This window comes from Arachis ipaensis, chromosome B3 (assembly GCF_059453495.1).
Source record: "Arachis ipaensis isolate K30076 ecotype BB chromosome B3, ASM5945349v1, whole genome shotgun sequence".
NCBI lineage: Eukaryota > Viridiplantae > Streptophyta > Magnoliopsida > Fabales > Fabaceae > Arachis > Arachis ipaensis.
This window is the reverse complement of record NC_142438.1, coordinates 139,323,171-139,343,886: the sequence shown is the minus strand read 5'-3', so window position 1 is coordinate 139,343,886 and position 20,716 is coordinate 139,323,171. Positions and strand designations below refer to the sequence as shown.

At 32.0% G+C, this 20,716-nt stretch overlaps 1 protein-coding gene across 1 annotated transcript; it reads left to right on the top strand.

The window, feature by feature from the left end:
* The first annotated feature begins 356 nt into the window (after positions 1–356).
* Positions 357–1,961, top strand: LOC148572603 (uncharacterized). The gene is made up of 3 exons (XM_088507643.1): positions 357–1,106; positions 1,665–1,810; positions 1,907–1,961. Exons 1-3 carry the CDS (start codon positions 357–359, stop codon positions 1,959–1,961), a joined length of 951 nt encoding a protein of 316 aa, XP_088363769.1.
* The last annotated feature ends 18,755 nt before the right edge of the window (positions 1,962–20,716 follow it).

Genomic DNA, 20,716 nt, shown 5'->3' with positions numbered 1-20,716 from the left:
TATTTAAATAAATAAAATAAAAATATTAATTACCGAAATAAATAAATTTAAAAATATTTACCGATTTATGTTCTACAATCATATCTCGTTTACAATGTAAACGAGATGGCATTGCATGTATCTCGTTTACAGTGTAAACGAGATATGACACATCAGCTGTGCTATGTCTAAACGAGATAGACCTTATCTCGTTTACACTACCCTTATCTCGTTTACAGTGTAAACGAGATGTCATCGCGTTTACAATGTAAACGAGATACTTGGAGTTGTGTCCAACCGGCTATAAAAGGATGTGTAACTCTTGGTATTTCTTACAAACTTTTCGTATCATATTTTCTCACAAATACGGGGCATTAATGGCTAGTAGTAGTCCGTACATAGTTGTGTTTGTGTATCCCAATTCCCGTATGAGAAACGGCGACAATGGGGTGACATTTGAGTGCGAGGATCCAATATTGTTTCGCACTGAACGTGTGAATACGTTATCGGATTTGAAGAGTTTGATATTGAGTAGGCTCGGTGGTACAGAAGCGAGGAAGATCGGAAGGGTGGCGTATAGGTTGTTGGCTCCCATGGGTAACGGAGTCTTCCGATTTCGACTATTCCGACTACTAGGCGACGAGCATGTGCGAGTGATGTTTGACATCCATGAGAGGATCATGGTGGAGCAAGTGATGGAGCTGTCTGTAGAGGTGGGACACAGTGGCGGTGGTCTTTCCGTACACTCGACCTATGTGCAGGACGACCGACCCCTCGCACCACCACCCATTCATGTCGCTATTCCATTGGATCAGGCCGAGGAGTGCGAGGAGGAGTCGGACGAAGATTACGTGGCGGACAGTGGTGATAGCGACTTGTCTGATAGTGCGGATGAGAATGAGTATGTTCCGGAGACACCCGTTTCGACTGCGGCCCGCCACGTCCTGCCTCCACCTCTTCCAATACCGGCGCTTTCGCCAGTTCCGACTCACTATCACAATCTGGATTTGGACGCCATGCATGAGAGGACTCCGTTTCTTGACACGGGTGAACAGGATTACAACCTAGACGGCGGTGTAGAGTTTCAGGTCGGCCATAAGTTTAGAAGTCAAGAGGCAGTGTTTCAGGTAGGGGTGGAAATAGGCCAGGCAGCCTGCCAGGGGCCTGCAGCCTGGCCTGGCCTAGCCTGATAGGAAATAGGCCCAGGCTCAGGCTATTAAAAAAGCTTATATTCTTTAAAAGGCCAGGCCTAGGCTTTTGAAATAGCCTGTTGGGCCTGTCAGGCCAGCTTGAGCCTGCAAATATATATAGAGAGTTTTATTATACTAGTAAAAATACTATTAGAAGGATTTGAACTTGGGTCTTCTATCTTATGAAAATACCTTTATCCACTCATCCATTTGTCTCTTTGATTATATATGTGTATTTTTTATCAATATTATTCATAAATTTATTATTTTATATTTTATAATTTTAAAAATTAAATTATATCTTAAATTTAATTATTATTAAAAAAAACAAGCCTATTGACAGGCTTCAGGCCAGGCCAGATTTAACAGCAGGCCAGGCTCAGTACTCATTAAAAAGCCTATACCAGGCTACAGCCCAGGCTAAGGCCAATATACTCTATTACAGGCCTGGTCTGTTAAGAGTAAAGCCTGGCCTGTTTCCACCCCTAACTTCAGGGTGTCAAGAACTACAGTATTCGGAGGAGTGTGGAGTACCGAGTGTTCGAATTGGACCAGTTAAAGTATCATGTGCAGTGCCGTCAAGCTGATAATGGGTGTCAATGGAGCCTCCGTGTGGCCCTTCGTCAGAACCTCGGATATTGGTAAGCTTAAGTTTATCTGTGCCTTTCATTACTTCTATACGATATACTAAGTAGGCATACGACATGGCTGAAGCAATATTGTGTTGTTGTGTTCAGGGAGGTTCGGAGGGTGGGTGGAGTGCATAGTTGTCTTGCACCCACCATGTCTTAAGACCATCGTCAACTAGACAGCAGTCTGATCTGTCGGGTCATCTTGGCGTTGATTCAGTCCAACCCTTTTGTCAGCATTCCGGTTTTGCAAGCAGCGGTCCAAGCAAGCTATCACTTCAAACCGTCCTACAGAAAGGTGTGGATGACCAAGTAGAAGGCAATTGCACAAATTTATGGGAATTGGAAAGAGTCGTACAACAAGGTTCCCAAGTTGCTTCAGGCACTGCAGAGCTATTTTTCTGGTACCATTTGTGACCTACGCGTCAACCATTCTACTTATAGGCGTCGTTCGGTCTTATCTCGTTTATAGTGTAAACGAGATAGACATGGCGCAGTTGATGTGTCATATCTCATTTACACTGTAAACAATATACATGCAATGCCATCTTGTTTACAGTGTAAACGAGATATGACTGAAAAACACAAATTGGTAAATATTTTTAAATTTATTTATTTTGGTAATTAACACTTTTATTTTATTTATTTAAATAAAAAATTCCAATTCATTTCACAATTTCTGTTTTTTAACTTTTTAAAATTTGGTGAAAAGGGTAAATAATAAAATAGATCATTTGATTTTTTTTAATTTTATTAGTATATGGATGATAGATCCTTGTCTTTTATGAAATAATATATAAAAATATATAAAATTCTTATAAAATATAAAATAAAAAATATAAATAAATAAATTTAGTATTAATATTCACCACAATCAATATTTCTATATAATAGAAATAAATAATATATATTACTAATATATATAGTAACGTATATATAAAAGGGAGAGAAAAGTGTTTATATATTATCGTAGCATATAAAGAATGAGAAGAGTGCTTTGGTATTGTTGTGTGTCATATGCTTCAGATTCTAGTCATTTTACTACTATTTATACACGTATGAAGGACACTTTTTTCAAACTTTATTAAACACAGTCACTCTTGATAACTTGAATCTTATGGAAAATAGGCATCCACCTCAGGCAATCTTATCACAACACTCCCGTTAGATGATCATTTAGGATTATGCCTCATTAAAAGTTACTAAAAAAATCCAATGAAAAAAAATTTTAGTGAAAGAAAAGCAGTACAATATTCTTTGTGATGGGGACTGCTTCATTAAAAACCTTGCCAAGAAAAACTCAATGAAAAAAAAACTAACCAAGAAAAAAAGAGTACAGCCTCCTCCTCTTGTTACTATTATTTAATATCTCGAAATCGGTACATCCCAATCTGATGTACCAATCTTTCAAATGAGGATTTTAGAAATGACTTTGTAAATAAATCTGCCAAATTATCACTTGAGCGGATCTGTTGAACATCAATTATTCCTTGATTTTGAAGGTCATGAGTGAAGAAGAATTTTGGACAAATATGCTTTGTTCTATCACCTTTGATGTATCCACTTTTAAGTTGAGCAATGCATGCTGTATTATCTTCAAACAGAATAGTTGGAGTTATCTTATGATCAATCAGTCTACATGATAACAGAATATGTTGGATCAAACTCTTGAGTCAAAAACACTCGCGACTAACTTCATGTATCGCTAGTATTTCAGCATGATTAGAGGATGTTGCTGCAATCGTCTGTTTTGTAGACCTCCATGATATAGTTGTACCACCATATGTGAACAAGTATCCTGTTTGAGATATTCCTTTGTATGGATCAGACAAGTATACAACATCTGTATAGCCAACTAATTATGACTTAGATGCATATGGATAAAACAAACCCGTATCAACCGTTCCATGAAGATATCGAAAGATTTGTTTGATTCCATTCGAATATCTTCTGGTTGGAGAGGAACTATACCTTTCTAGTAAATTCACCGCAAATGATATGTCAGGTCGTGTATTATTAGCAAGATACATTAACGCTCTAATGGTGCTAAGATATGGTACTTCAAGACCAAGGATATCTTCATTTTCTTTTTTAGAACGGAATTGATATTTTTTCGCATCCAAAAACCTTATTATCATTGGAGTACTCAATTGATGTGACTTATCCATATAAAATCCCTTCAATATCTTTTTTGTGTATGTTGTTTGATGAATGAAGATCCCATTTTTGTATGCTCGATCTGCAGGCCGAGACAAAATTTAGTCTTTTCAAGATCTTTCATGTCAAACTCTTCTTTTAGAGTTTTTATAGTTGTTGGAATTTCTTCAGGGATTCCAATGATATTTAAATCATCAACGTACACAGCAATTATAATGAATTCAGATGCAGATTTTTTTATATGTGAGCAGATATCATCATTCTTGAATCCGTTTTTGGCCAGATACTCAGTAAGACGATTATACTACATTCGTCCAGATTGCTTTAGGCCATATAAAGATCTTTGTAATTTGACTAAGTATAACCTCTGTGAATATTCATTGGATGGTTTTGATATCCTAATCCTTCAAGGACTTTCATATAGATATCACGATCTAAGGATCTGTATAAGTAGGTTATCACCACATCCATTAAATGCATATGTAGTTTATGATATGCGAATAAACTAACAAAATAACGCAATATTATTGCATCCACTACAGGATAATATGTTTCTTTATAATCTATACCGGGCCTTTGTGAAAAACTTTGTGCCACAAGTCGAGCTTTGTAACGTACTTCATTTTTCTTATTTCATTTTCTCATAAATACCCATCTGTATCCAACAGGTTTTATATCTTCTGGTGTACGGACTACAGGTCCAAAAACTTCACGTTTTGCAAGTGAGTCTAACTCAACCTTCATAACTTCTTTCCATTTTAGCCAATCATTCATTTGTCGACATTCTTCAACTATTTTTGGCTCAAGATCCTTACTTTCATGCATGATATTTAATGTCACATTATATGCAAATATTTCATTGACGGATTTGGATCCTTTAAAGTTTGAATTTCACTTTAGAGAGTAAAGTGTGATCTCTCACTATTGATTTCATAGGTGGGACCAAGAACAAATATGAAAGAGAAACTATTCAAGGGTAGAAGATCACACTTTACTCTCTAAAGTGAAATTCAAACTTTAGAGGATCCAAATTCTTCATTGACAATTGTCTTATTTTGGTCACATTTTTCTCCTGTAAAGACATAATTTATCGAGATCTCGTTATTTTCAGAATTTTCAGGTACCTGATGAACGTCTTTGGGCATCAAAATTATATCAGAATTTTGGACAACTGCAGGTATCTTTACTATGTCTTTATCTTTTTCAACAGAATTAGTATTTACCTTTTTTGTTTTTCGAGAATTTTTGTTTTTTAAACCGACTGGCCTACCACGCTTCTTAGGTGAATTTGTTTCGGTGGCCATTTGCCCGACTGAGACATCAATTCGAATTGGAGCATTTTCAGCTGGTATAAAGGATTTAGTTATCATTTTCGTATCAGAAAATGCATTAGGCAATTCATTTGTTATTCTTTGCAAATGTATAATCTTTTGAACTTCTAGTTCACATTGCCCTGATCAAGGATCTAAATGCATTAAGGATGATGCATTCCAATTAAGTTCCTTTTCAAGAAGCTTATTCTCTCTCTCTAATGTTAAAAATTTTGATTCATTAAAATGACAATCTGCAAATCGAGCTTTAAATACATCTCTAGTTTGTATCTTAAGATACCTCACTATAGAGGGAGAATCATATCCAACATATATCCCCAATTTTCTTTGGGGTCCTATTTTGGTGCGAGAAGGTGGTGCAATGGAACATATATCGCACACCCAAATATCCTTAAATGAGAAATATTTGGCTGCTGGCCAAAAGCTAATTGCAGAGGAGAGAATTGATGATAACTTGTTGGCCTCAATCGAATAAGTGTTGCGGCATGTAAAATAGCATGCCCTCAAGCCGAGATTGAGATATTTGTTCTCATAAGTAAGGGTCTAACAATTAATTGGAGGCATTTAGTAAGTGATTCTTCTAACTCATTTTGTGTATGAACATGAGCTACTGGATATTCAATGCTTATTCCGTTAACCATACAATAAGCATCAAAGGCTTGGAAAGTAAATTTACCAGCATTATCAAGACAAATTGCTTTAACTGGATTTTCTGAAAACTGTGCTTTCAATCGAATAATTTGAGCAAGTAATCTCGCAAACGCCAGGTTGCGAGAAGACAATAAGCACACATGTGAGCATCTCGAAGATGCGTCTATTAGTACCATAAAATATCTAAAAGATCCACATGGTGGATGAATAAGTCCACATATATCACCTTGAATCATTTCTAGGAATTTAGGGACCTCAAATCTAATTTTTACTGGTGATGGCCTTAAAATTAGTTTTCTTTGAGAACACGCGGCACAATAAAATTCACTAGATTTAAGAATATTCTGGTTTATTAGTGAATGTCTATGGGAATTTTCAATAATTCTCCACATCATGGTTGTTCCCAAATGACTCAATCGATCATGCCAAATTATAAATTCATTTGGGTTGGTAAACTTTGGGTTTACAATGGCATGTGATTTAATTGCACTAATTTTAGTATAATATAACCGAGATGAACGTAAAGGTAAGTTTTCTAATATAACCTTTTTTATTTGAATAATGAGTTGTGATACATAAGTACTCGTGATTTTTCTCGTTCATTGTTTCAATACGATATCCATTTTGGCGAATATCCTTAAAACTCAACAAGTTTCTTAGAGACTTAATAGACAATAGTGCATTATTTATTATAAATTTTGTTCCTCCGAGAAACAAAATTATAGCTCTTTCAGAGCCTTCTATTACATTACTTGAGCTAATAATAGTATTAACATATTTTTTCTTTGGTACAAGATAAGTAAAATATATATTACTTTTGAAAATGGTATGCGAACTTGCACTATCTGCAAGGCAAATATCTTTACTATATGTCCTTGCAATTTTTTTCAAAAAGACAAATATCTTTACATAGTATCATATACTAAAAATTTTATTATTATTATTATTATTTTAGAACTTGGCACATTCAGTAATTTAAAAATTTATAAACATAAATATTTTATTAAACTTAACAAGAAATTTCTTACATTATTTATTTACATGAGTACTTAACAAACCCACATATTAAACTTTTCTATCATTGATCAAATGGCCAATATTTTCTTTAGGATTCTCAAAGAAATCGGATACTTCATAATGAGTAGTGTAATTTTCAGCAACTATCCTTTGAAACAAAATTTGTCTCCTTTCTTTTATCATCCTTTTACAAGAATGCTTGATAAAGATCAACTAGGTGCCTCGGGATATGATAGGTACGCGACCAATGACCCTTTTCACCACAACAGAAATATTTATCCTCTATTGATTTATTTTGCCCATGATTTCTTTCTTTATCCCACTTCTGATGAATCTTTTCTTGTGAACATAATTTTTTTCCTTCTATAACTTTTTCTTGTTACCAAAACCTTGCCATTTACCTATTCTGGGGTTATGATTTGTCGCATTTGCTTCAGAAAATGGGGCGGCGCCAGCTGGACGCGCTTCATGATTTCTTAAAAGCAATTCATTGTTACGTTCAGCAACAAGAATGCAAGAAATTAGCTTAGAATATTTTTTAAATTTTTTTTCTCGATACTGCTGCTGCAGGAGCACATTCGAGACATGGAAGGTCAAGAAAGTTTTCTCTAACATGTCATTATCAGTTATCTTCTCCCCACATAATTTCATTCGTGAGGTAATTCAAAACATTATTGAATTGTATTCATTTATGAATTTGAAATCTTGTAGACATAAATGCGTCTACTCATATCGAGCTTGAGGAAGTATCACTATCTTTTGATGAATATACCTTTCTTCAAGATTTTTTCACAGATCTGCAGGATCTTTTAGTGTGAGATATTCATTTTTCAAACCTTAATCAAGATGACGACGAAGGAAGATCATGTGTTTGGATTTATCCTTTTGGGATGCATTATTTTCAACTTTAATGGTATCTCCAATATCCATTGAATTAAGATGGATCGAATTTCAGCATCTAGTATCCATGATAAAAAGTTGTTTTCAAATATATCAAGAGCATTAAATTCAAGATGAGAGAGTTTCGATATAATGAAAATTTATTACCTGAGTCTTCCTAAAATTTTATTAGAGTCTCGTGCTGATAATGTGTTGTAAAATAAATAAATAAAAAAATATAAAATAAAGAGATTATTAATGTTCACCACAATCAATATCTCAATACAATAGAGATTATTCATATATATATATATATATATAAAAGAGAGAGAAGAGTGTTTATATATTATGGTAGCATGTAAAAAAAAGAGAAGAGTGATTTCATATTGTTGTGTGTCATATGCTTCAAATTCTACTACTATTTATACACATATCAAGGACACTCTTTTCAAACTTTATTAAATAAAATCACTTTTGATAACCTGAGTCTTGTGAAAAAATGGGCATCCGCTTCAGGCAATCTTATCACAACAAAAATATTTTATTTTAAAATTTTTAAATAAAAATACGTATAATAATTTTGTTATAAAAATTTTATAAAATTAATTAAATTTAAAATTTAACTATTTTAATATTAAAAATAATAAAATTAATGAATAATAAATTTATTTATTTTTAAAGTATAACAATTACTCATTAATAATATATAGTTTGTAATTAAATTAAAATATTTATATTAGAATTCTATATTTTTAAAAATAATATTAGTGGTTAAATTTATAGGCATTTTCTCTTAATTAGTGAGCAAAACTTTTAAACTCTCCTACTTTTATGTTAAAATCGATTTGAGAAAGTATAATTTAACATGATATAAAATTTGATCTTGAATTACCTTTTTTATTATTATAGAAAAAAATATTATGAAAAAAAATAAATTTTGTTAAAATCTACCTAAAACTATTTTATATTCTAGTTTCATATTCATTTTTGGAATCAAAGTAATACGATTAATGTTGTTATCTGTTAAAATTTATTAATATATTTTGTCTATTTTTAAGATGAAATAACTGTATTTGTACCTAGAAGTAGCTTCATATTTTTTGTTAGTTTAAAGTTTAAACACCTACCAAAATTGCTAAAGATAAGATAAATACACAATTGAATATACAATATCTTGTCTTAACTTTTGTAGAATGATAGAAAGAATTTGTGTCTAAAATTTTGGATTGGCCATACATAAAATAATAATTATTGATATATATCTTTTCTAAAAAAAATCTTTTGTTGCAATAAAAACATAAATGATATTGATTATTCAAAAATCGAAGTTGATTTGTCCATCCCGTGCAATTATTTTTTCTCACAAAAGGCAAATATCAGTTATGTGTTAGAAAAAATTAAAATAGTATCATCACTCAAACATTTATCAAGTGCTTCGTAACAATATTTATTAACTAATTTTTTTTCTCAAATTACGAGTTTGATTTTCACTAATAATATTACTTGATGATAATCGAGTTAGATCTTGAATATAGAATTCTCAATTATATTTGATAATATTTTAAACTTTAAATGTATCTAATTTTTCTATTGTAAAGAAGTAAAAATATAATGTCATTTGAATTATTAACAATTCATATCAAGTAATAACATATAACTTACTTCATATCTATTTTTAAATAATTACGAACATTCTATTTTTCTAATTTTTTTTTTAGTTTTATTTATCATTCATTTTCAGTTAATTATATTAATATGTAAATAAATTAAATTAAATACGATAATATTGATATAATATAACTATTTAATTTGGGAATAACTTATGTTTAATTTAGTATCATTTTTGTAAAAAATTATTATTAGACCAAAAAAAAATAAATATATTAGACCAAAAAATATTTTTTTTAAATATCAAGATGCAAAGGAACAATATTAAAAAATCTCAAACAAAAAATAGTGAAATATAAAATAATAAAAACAAATACAATAAAAATTTATCCAATATTCAATTGCATCATTTTCAAATTCTTCCAAAATATTAATTTTTTTACCTAATTATTTAATCTATTTCTTTATCTTAGTCCATGACGTTATCTATTGTATAAGCATATAAATTTATCTATTATTTAATTAAGAAGGATTGTATAATTTTAAATGTCTTTTGTTAAAATGTTCAAGTCTAACACAAATTTAAGATAATATTTAACTAAAAGAACTATATATTATACTAAATAAAGTAACTATCGAATAATTATATTTTTAAAAAATTTTAAAGTTATCCACAACAATAATTGACTTATTGATCCAAAATAATTTATAATATTTTTTGTTTTAAGATAAATAATAAAAATTTTATTAAGAAAAGATAGGATACAATTTATACTTATTTTTTTATGTATAAGAACCATGGCATACAATTACTCATGATCCTTACAAAAGAGGGTAAATAAAAAAGATGAAGAATAGATAAACAATAACCTTCGTTGATATTATTTAATCGCTCAATCTCTCGAAATAAGAAGTGAAATTAAGCATATAAGGAATATAATTTAAATATTAAGAAGACCAACATGTAAAGAATTATGATAAATTAACTTGTATAAGATAAAAATGATAAAATTTATAATAAAAAATAATAAAAAAAATTAATAAATAAGAACAAAATAAAAATAAAATAGATAGAGTACAATAATGAATATTAGTAATATCTTATAATTTATATAAAAAATGAAAAAGTAGAAATAATATATTATAAGAGAAAAAAAAATATTATTGAATGAAAGAATAATTGGTGAAAAAAAAAAGTAAAATTCTCTTTTAGCATATATGATTTTTGACAAAAAAAAATTATGAAATATACAAATAGGTAAAATAAGAACAAAATAAAAATTATAAAATTATATCTTTTTAATAAATTAAAGAAATATTACCGACTATATAATTGATGGTAGACACATAACTATTTGACAATAAATACAAGAAAATATTAGATTTGATATTAAAATAAAAATATAAATAATAAATAAAAATATGAAATTTAAAATCTAGGAAAGAAATAAAGATAAGCTTTTGATAAACAATGACTCAAAGAGTCAAAGACAATAAATTAAATTAAATAACATATATTTAAATTAATTAAATTAAATAATTAATATGATAAATTAATTATAATTATTTGACTCAATAAAATAAGTTAAATAAATAAAAAATATCTTATAAATATATTAATATAAAAATTATAATACTTTTAACATTATTAATCAAAATATATAAAACAAAAAAATTAACCTAAATTAAAATAAAATTTATTTATTTATTTTATATAAATTAAATAATTAATATAATTAATATAATTAATTAGTTATAGTTAATATGGTCAAACAAAATATTAAATAATTTGATATTTATTTTAATTAAATTAAATAAATAATAGTTATAATACTTTTAAAAATCATTAAAATACATAGGACAATTAAAACAAAATTAATTTATTTATTTTAGTTAAATTAAATAATTAATATAATTAATTAATTATATTTAATGTGATAAAACAAAATATTAAATAATTTAATATTTATTTCAATCAAATCAATAAATAATTTATTAATTAATACACTTAAAATAATCAAATAAAATAAATTAAGAAACAAACTTGAAGAACATACCACATATATTATGCTATTTATTAAAAGAATTTAGTTTTAATAATATACAATAATTTTTTTAATAATTTTTAAAATATGTGAATAAAAATTAAAACAGTGAAATTAACAAAATCTTTTAGAAATTAAGTAAAAAATGCCTTACATACACATAATTTTTTTAATCATTATATTTTTAAAAATTTGAAACTTGTAAGTTACAATTTTATATTATTATACTTGTTATGGGGTTACTTGAAAGTTGAAACGTTGATTTGACTTTGAATGTAAGGTTTAGACTCCTTATGTGAAGCAGCATTCGACTTGTTCTTGTCCTGAAGTGTCGCCGTCCAAGTTTCTCGTGAGAAGGTGAGAGGTGGTATCTGCAAAAAATTTCGATGCTTAAGTTAGCAAGGATTTTAAGCAGGGTTTTATTATAATAGAACGTGTATACCTGAGCGAGTGTCAGTGTATTTATAGTAGAGTTTGATGACCACCTTTTTTTTTGGAGTAGTTTCACATTTAATTGACACTACAAAATTTTTGTTTATTTGTGGCAGTTTTTTTTCTTATTTGTGGAGGTTTATAACCCCCACCAAATGGTTTGTGGAGGTTTTTAAAACCTCCAAAATTTGAGGTACCACGAAGTCTTTTGTGGGAGTTTTTAAAAAACTCCACAATCTATTCAGTGGAGGTTTTGTATATATTTAGTGGGAATTTTATATTAGACTTTTGTGGCAGTTTTAAATCACTTTTGTGGTAGTTTAAAACCTCCACAAATTAATTTTTTAATTTAACAAAAATTAACTATTTTGTGAGATTTTTAAATCTCCACAAATCCTGTAATTATTTATTTATTTTTAATTTCAAATCATTCATTAATCTCATCTCATTTACATATTTTCAAATTAGAAATTTATTTTTTAATATCAAAATTTAAAAACTAAATATTTTATAATACAATTCCTCAATATAAGACATAACTCTATATATAAAAAAATTTTCAATGTCAATAGTTCCAAACATAATTACATATAGTATTGTTCTACATAATTATTACTATTTTTTTTAAATAAAATAAAACAACAATTTCAATATTTTAATATCATCTAATTACATAAAAAGTGATCTGTCAAATACATCTGGATGGCCATAGTGAAACCGCACCCTGAACGGAAGTATACACAAAAAAAAGGTAAGCATATGTTGGAGTTTGTACAGCATGATGAATAGCAAGTATCAATGAGTCTTATTATACTTTTAATTATAGAAGGTTGCTAAACTCTCATTTATCAAAATAAAATTCTAAACCAATAGCATCTAAGCAATTAATTGCATAGAAGTAGCAGATTGAACACCTTATACTGGAGCTTAAAGCACAAAGTAATAGAAAGAATAACAATTATTAAAGGAAGCTATTTATAGTATACCTTATGAAGATGGAAAGTAACGCCCTTAATGGAAACACTAATATTACTAGGCAATTCACTATTGCAAAACCTACCGAAACCACATAAAAAAAATCATATGAAGGAGGATCAGTCAAAGACAGAGAAGCAACACCACCAAAAGTAGTAGCATCAGCCAAAAACAGAAGTAAGAACAAGAAGAAGGAAGAAATACCTTAGCGGGATATCACAAAAGCAAGAGAGGTAATTAACCAATTATTAACATATATACACACTAGCTTTTTTCATTAATGTCAATTACTAATAGTTAATTATAATTATTTCTATGCTCTTGTTCAAGATAGCCAAGTGGCCGTAAGAAAGAGTTCTCCTGAAACAAAAAGAAAAGGAAGTTTATATTATTGATTGCTAACCAAATATGCGATTCACATCGTCCGATCCTTCGATAGATGGTGACGCCGCGATACTCTGAGCTTCGCGACCTTGGTCCATGTCTATTCTTCTTCACCTGTTGCGCTCTATGAAGAACCATCCTTTGCTCCACCACTGCCATTGCCGTCGCACTATCACCGCCGTCGCACTACCACCGCTGCGATCTTTCTTCATAACAAATTCCAACCACGCTATATATGCATGAAAAATGTAGAGAAAAAGTAAAAAAAAAAAAAGAATATCCAAACTGAGTTAAATAAATAACAATGTGTTGAGTTAAAAAATTAACTAAATTAATTAGTGATGACAAACATTATTTTTGGCAAAATAAATAATTAGAGTTGTTCAAATTAATAAGTATATGTTGCTAATTATTTATTTTGTGTTGCAGGCCAAATTCATTTTTAAGCAGCCCAAATGGTATAATAAAAATATAACAAGGCTGATGGAAAAATAATCAAGCTCAGCCCAAAAGAAACAAAGCCAAAGGATCTGATGGGCCAACCGGGTTGCTTTATGGAAATTCAATCCAAACCCGTATCCATCTCACAAGACTTCTTTTGTAAGATTGAAGTCTTCTCCCTCTTGAAGTGCAACGTTCTTCTACTCTCTGACCAAGTCAAATCAACTTCACAAAAAGTAAGAAAGAGAAGAAAAGCTTCCTCCATAAGTCAGTAACCAAAGAAGCAAGAAAGAGAAAAACTAAGCTTGAAGCAGAGAAGCTAAAGCAGAAAATCTAATCCAAATCAAGCTTAGGATAAAGGTAATCCATCTCATCTTGCATGCATCAGATCTTCATCCCCTCTTCCCAACTTTCTGCACTATCCGAAAATGGCATTCAAGGGAAAGTTGATATCTGTTCTTCACTGCTACAAATCCACGGTCACAAGAGATTCTTGGAGACCAAGTTGCATTTCTATGGTTCAGATTTGGTTGACCATGAGAAGATTTTCATGGTTACTGTTTTGTGGCTTTCGGTCAAAATGAGGAAGTCAGAGGGAAAGTTTCTTCTCTGAGGATTAAGGTGAAAAAGTAAATCTGTGGCTTGGTGAAGCTCCAGGCTCAAGGTGTTGACCTTGGAAGAAGAACCAAGCAACATGCAAGGAGATAAGTAGAAGCTTGTTGTTCACTCAGAGAACAAGGAGAGAAAACCAGTGAATAGAGGTTATTGTTCTGAGAGAGCTCTTTGAAGAAGTTCAACTAACTGGACAGTGTAACCTAATCAAAGGTGCATTCCGCCAGTATGAAGAACTGAATCAGAGGCTTGCTAATCTGGTTTTTTGCATAGCACAGAGGCTGTTGATGAAGTCAATCTCCTTCATGTTTTACTGATTGTAATGTACTTTTCTAAGTTTATCTTTCTGTAATTTCTTGTGAGAAAAGGCATTGTGAGAAAGCTCAAGTAAAAGCCATGAGTGGAAAAAGGCTGAGTGATACACTTGAGAGAAAAGCCTAGAGTTATTTTCAGATTTCTTTAGGTGTGTTTATGTCTTGTATCTTGTACCTGTGAGGTATCCCTTTCTTAGTTGGGTTAGCACTAAGAGTGAATAGTTAGGTATTAGCATAGCCAATGTCAAGTTAGGTTAGAACTTGAGTGTGAAAGGATTGAGTCAATCCTGTGTTATTGGTGTATGTAATACTGTTAACTATAGTGAAATTCTTCCATTGTTGTGGAGGAGACTGGATGTAGGTTGCATAGCACAAGGCAACCGAACCAGGATACATGCTGGTGTTAGCTTTTCTCTTCTCTGCTGTGTTCTATTTTTTGATTTTCATGAGACAAAAATAAATTGTCTCATAAATTTTTGCTGCTAAGTTATAACAGGATCAGAATTGCAAATCTGTTTTAAAAGGGTAACAACAGCAACTAAAAGGAAGGCATAGATTCAACCCCCCTTCTCTAAGCCTACCACAACCTTCAATTGGTATCAGAGCTAAGGTCTCAAGAATCAAGCTTAACCGCTTGGAGAAAAGATCCAATGGCGAACAATCTGGGCACAACCACAATTGCCTACACCCTCACTGAAGGCCAGTCAAACAACTGGCCACCTTTCTTTAACGGAAAGAACTATTCCTACTGAAAAGAAAGGATAAGGATCTTTATCCAATCCATTGACTACAACTTATGGAAGATCATTGTGAGTGGTCCCAAGATCCCAACAAAAACAAGTGCTGTTGGAGTGGTGACTCCGAAAGAAGAAGCTGAATGGAATGAAGATGACAAGAAGAAGATAGAGCTGAACGCTAAAGCAATCAACCTTCTTCACTGTGCTATCAGCTTTGAAGAGTACCGGAAGGTGTCTAGATGCAAGACAGCCAAAGAAATCTGGGAAAAACTCCAGGTTACACACGAAGGCACTAAACAAGTCAAAGAAACGAGGATTGATATGCTGCGAAAAGAGTATGAGATGTTTAGCATGAAGGATGGAGAAAGCATTGATGAAGCATTTGAGAGATTCTCAATCATAATCAACAACCTTAATGCTATGGGTACAAACTATGCATAACAAACCTTGGTGAGAAAACTCCTTAGAAGCCTCACAAAAGAGTGGGAAAACACTGCCACTGTCCTAACCGAGAGTAACAACATAAGTCCCATAACCTATGATGAGCTGAGAGGAAAACTCCTTGCCTATGAAGCCACACACACAAACACAGACTCAAAGAAAAAGGGAATAGCCCTCAAGTCACAAATAGAACCAAAAGAGAGTGAGTCTAGTGATGGTATTTTAGATGACGAACTTTTGTTTTTTGCTAGGAGATTTAGAAGGATGATGAAAAGCAAGGGCAAATACAATGGTTCAAGTTCAAAGGAGCAAAAGATGGACTTGAGCAAGGTGACATGCCATCATTGCAAGGAGGCTGGACACTTCAAGTCAAACTGTCCAAAGCTCAAAAAGGAGGACAAAAGCAAGAGGGAAAGGAAGAGAGTACTCATGGCAGCTTGGGAGGATCTTGAGAATGACTCAAATGAAGAAGAAGAATCTGAAGGAGATGACAAAGATTGCTTCATGGCTGGAAACAACAATCTTGATGAGGTAAACTATTATGATTTGACCATTGAGGATTTGCATGTTATTATTGATGATCTCACTTTAAACACATCAAAACTGCTTGATAAATACAATAAATGCAGATCTGAAAGAGATGTATTAAGAGTTGAAAATGAATTTTTAAAAGAAAAAGTGAAGGAAACTGAATGTGCTTTGGACATCATTGAAGAAAACAGATTTCTAAAATATAAACTTGAAAAATTAAAAGGAAAGCACATTGTGGATCCTTCACATGAGTTAATTGCTGAAAATAAAAGATTAAATGATATGATTAAAAGGCTGAATGGTGACTTAGCAAAATTTGCTCAAGGTTCTAGTAACTTGGACAAATTACTTGCAAGTCAAAGACCATTGTTTGAAAAATCTGGTTTAGGCTACATAGCCAAGGAAGATGCATTCTCTAATATTTCCTCTATAAAGTTTGTGGCTTCTTCATCAAATGCCAAAACCATACCAAACAAATCTGGTATTGAAAATGCTCCAACACTTGAAGAAAAATTTGATGAAGTATACACAAGTGAAACTGAGCCTTCACCAAGAACTGAACCGAGTTCAAACCGGCCAGGTTTGGGTTATATTTCGAAAAATGAGGCTGTTTTTAAGAAACCACCATTTTACAACAAAACCTCATATTCGAAAGGTAAAAATGTTCAAAAAAATTCTGGTGAAAATACTTTTGCAAAGAGGAATAACTTTAATAAAAATCAGTTTGTTAAAAGAAATGTATCTCCTCCAAAAACTAGAAAATTTCAAAACTTTAATCATTTCAAGCAATATAACTCACATCAGTTTCAGCAACACACACGAGAAAATCATTGTGTTAATTGCAAGAAATTTGGTCACTCATATGCACAATGCTTCATTGAAAAGAGAGTTGTAGGAAACAAAGTCTACAATGTTGTTTGTGATTTCAATGCACTTGGGCAACCAAGATGGATTAACTTCAAAGGATCCAAATTAATTTGGATACCTAAGGCTACTTGAAACTCATCATGCAGATTTGCCTAGCATCCAAGAACAAAAAGGACATGTGGTACATGGATAGTGGATGTTCAAGGCACATGACTGGAAGGTCAACCTACTTCATCAAACTAAATAAGTATGATGGAGGTTTTGTGACCTTTGGAGATGATGGTAAAGGTAAAATCATTGCTGTTGGAAAAGTAGGTAATGAGCAATCTACTTTCATTGATGATGTGCTTTTGGTTTGTGGTTTAAAGCACAATCTTTTGAGTATAAGTCAGCTGTGCGATTTAGGATATTTAGTTGTTTTCAAAAAGCTTGAATGCTGTGTTGTTAATGAAAAAACAAATGAAGTGATGTTTGTTGCCAAGCGTTTCAATAATATGTATGGACTTACTCTTGATGAACTAAAGAATCAAAATATAGCTTGTCTTTACTCTAAAGAATCTGAAAAGTGGTTATGGCACAAGAGATTGGGCCATGCAAGTATGTTTCAAATAAACAAACTTGTAAAGAAAGAATTAGTAAGAGGTCTTCCTTTGATAAAGTTTGACAAAGACATCACTTGTGATGCTTGCCAAATGGAAAAACAAACAAAAAGTTCTTTTAAACCAAAGGAAGACATCTCTACTAAAAGACCACTTGAGTTGCTACACATTGATTTATTTGGTCCAACAAGAACTCAAAGCCTAGGTGGTAAACATTATGGTTTAGTAATTGTGGATGACTATATTAGATTTGGTTGGGTTTTATTTCTTGCACACAAAAATGAAGCCTTTTCGGCCTTTGAACCTTTTTGCAAGAAAATTCAAAATGAAAAGGATTTGAAAATCTCTTCTATACGAAGCGATCATGGAACTGAATTTGAAAATAATTTGTTTGAATCCTTTTGTGAGGAATTTGGAATATCTCACAACTTCTCTTGTCCAAGAACACCACAACAAAATGGTGTTGTGGAAAGAAGAAATAGAAGCATACAAGAGATGACAAGAGCTATGCTTTGTGAGAGTAATGTTCCAAAATTTCTTTGGGCTGAAGCGGTTAACACAGCTTGCCACATTTTAAATAGAACAATCATAAGGAAATTTTTGAAGAAAACCCCTTATGAACTTTGGAAAGGCTACCCACAAAACTTAGATTACTTACACATCTTTGGATGCAAATGCTTTGTCTTAAATAACAAAGAAAATTTGGGTAAATTTGATCCAAAGGCTTATGAGTGTTTATTCATAGGATATTCCACAACTAGTAAAGCATATAGGGTGTATCATCAAGATGCTAGGATTATTGAGGAGTCCATACATGTTACATTTTGTGATACTAACTTGGTACAAAGCATTTTGGAAGATTGTGATGCAGGAAATCAAGCTCAAAAGGAAGATGAAGCTGCTCAAAATCATGAAAAAGGAAATTCTGGACAAGCTGAACCAGAAACTGCTAATGCTGAAAATTCAAGAGACAATTCTATTTTGTCTCATGAATCTGAAGGAAATTCTGCAGCCAGCAGCACCCAGAATCCCTTGGTGAATGAATCTGCCTCCAAGTCCACCAGACCTCGTGAATGGAGATTCTTGAAGAATTATCCTGAGGAATTTGTCAATGGGGACGTCTCTCATGGAGTGCAAACAAGGTCTTCCACTAGAAAGGCAAATGAAGGATCAAACATTGCCCTTCTCTCACAAATAGAGCCTCAAAACGTCAAGGAAGCACTTAGTGACCCTTCTTGGGTTAAAGCTATGGAGGATGAGCTTCTTGAGTTTGAAAAGAACCAAGTATGGACTTTGGTTCCAAGGCCAAGTGGAAAGAAAGTGACCGGCACCAAGTGGATTTTTCGGAACAAGTTGGGAGAAGATGGTAGCATTGCAAGAAACAAGGCAAGGCTAGTGGCTCAAGGATATGACCAAGAAGAAGGAATAGACTTTGATGAATCCTTTGCTCCTGTTGCCCGAATGGAGGCCATAAGACTTCTCTTAGCTTATGCTGCATTTTGTGGTTTTAAATTATACCAAATGGATGTGAAATGTGCATTTTTGAATGGAGTGATAGATAGAGAAGTGTATGTGGAGCAGCCTCCTAGTTTTGAAAATAAAGAGCATTTTGATCATGTTTTCAAACTATCTAAAGCTCTCTATGGTTTAAGACAAGCTCCTAGAGCTTGGTATGAGAGACTTAGATCTTTTCTTTTGAAAAATGGTTTTCAAAGAGGCACCACTGACACAACTCTATTCATCAAGAACTCTAATGATTCTTTTATTCTAGTCCAAATATATGTTGATGACATTATTTTTGGATCAGCAAATGAATCCCTTTGTTCTGAATTTGGAAAACTCATGACAAGTGAATTTGACATGAGTATGATGGGTGAACTTAATTTCTTTCTTGGGCTGCAAATTAAACAAACTGAAAAAGGTATTTTCATTCATCAAAAGAAGTATGCCAAGGAATTAGTTAAGAAATTTGGTATGGAAAATGCCAAACCCATGGGAACTCCCATGCATCCTAATTCTAAATTAGATAAGGGAGAAATTGAGAAAGATGTTGATGAGACTAGGTATAGAGGAATGATTGGCTCTCTTATGTACTTAACTTCCTCTAGACCCGATATTGTGCAAAGTGTTGGATTGTGTTCTAGGTTCCAATCCAAACCAAAAGAGTCACATCTTTCTGCAGTTAAAAGGATCATTAGATATGTTCATGGCACATCCAATTTTGGTCTTTGGTATCCTAAGATTGATGATTTTTCTGCAGTTGGTTATTGTGATGCAGATTTTGCTGGTGATAGAGTTGATAGGAGGAGCACCTCGGGTTTATGTTGCTTCCTTGGGAAGTCCTTAAATGTATGGTCAAGTAAAAAGCAACCAATAGTGGCCCTTTCCACTGCAGAGGCTGAGTATATAGCTGCTTCTTCTTGTTGTTCTCAGCTTTTATGGTTGAAAACGCAGCTTGCTGATTACAAATTAAATGCTGAAAATATTCCCCTGCTGTGTGATAATATGAGTGCCATTAATATTTTTAAAAATCCAGTTTTGCACTCTAGGACTAAACATATTGAAGTGAAATTTCACTCAATAAGAGAACATGTCCAAAAGGGGGATATTAGTATTCAATTTGTTAAATCAGAGGAGCAATTAGCAGATATTTTTACAAAACCATTAGCTGAGGATAGATTCTGCATGCTTAGGACTTGTCTAGGAATCTTGAGTTATGATTCTTTGTTTAAAAAATGCTGATATATTTGCTGGAGCTTTTTGTCTCATAAACAGGCATGAGACAATTCTGGGCAGGTGATGAACTTTTCCATCAAGTCAGCGTGTTCTGGGCTTATTTCAAATGAACCTCAATCTGGGCCAACCTCAATATTCAGATCAAGAGTGGTCCAAATGGG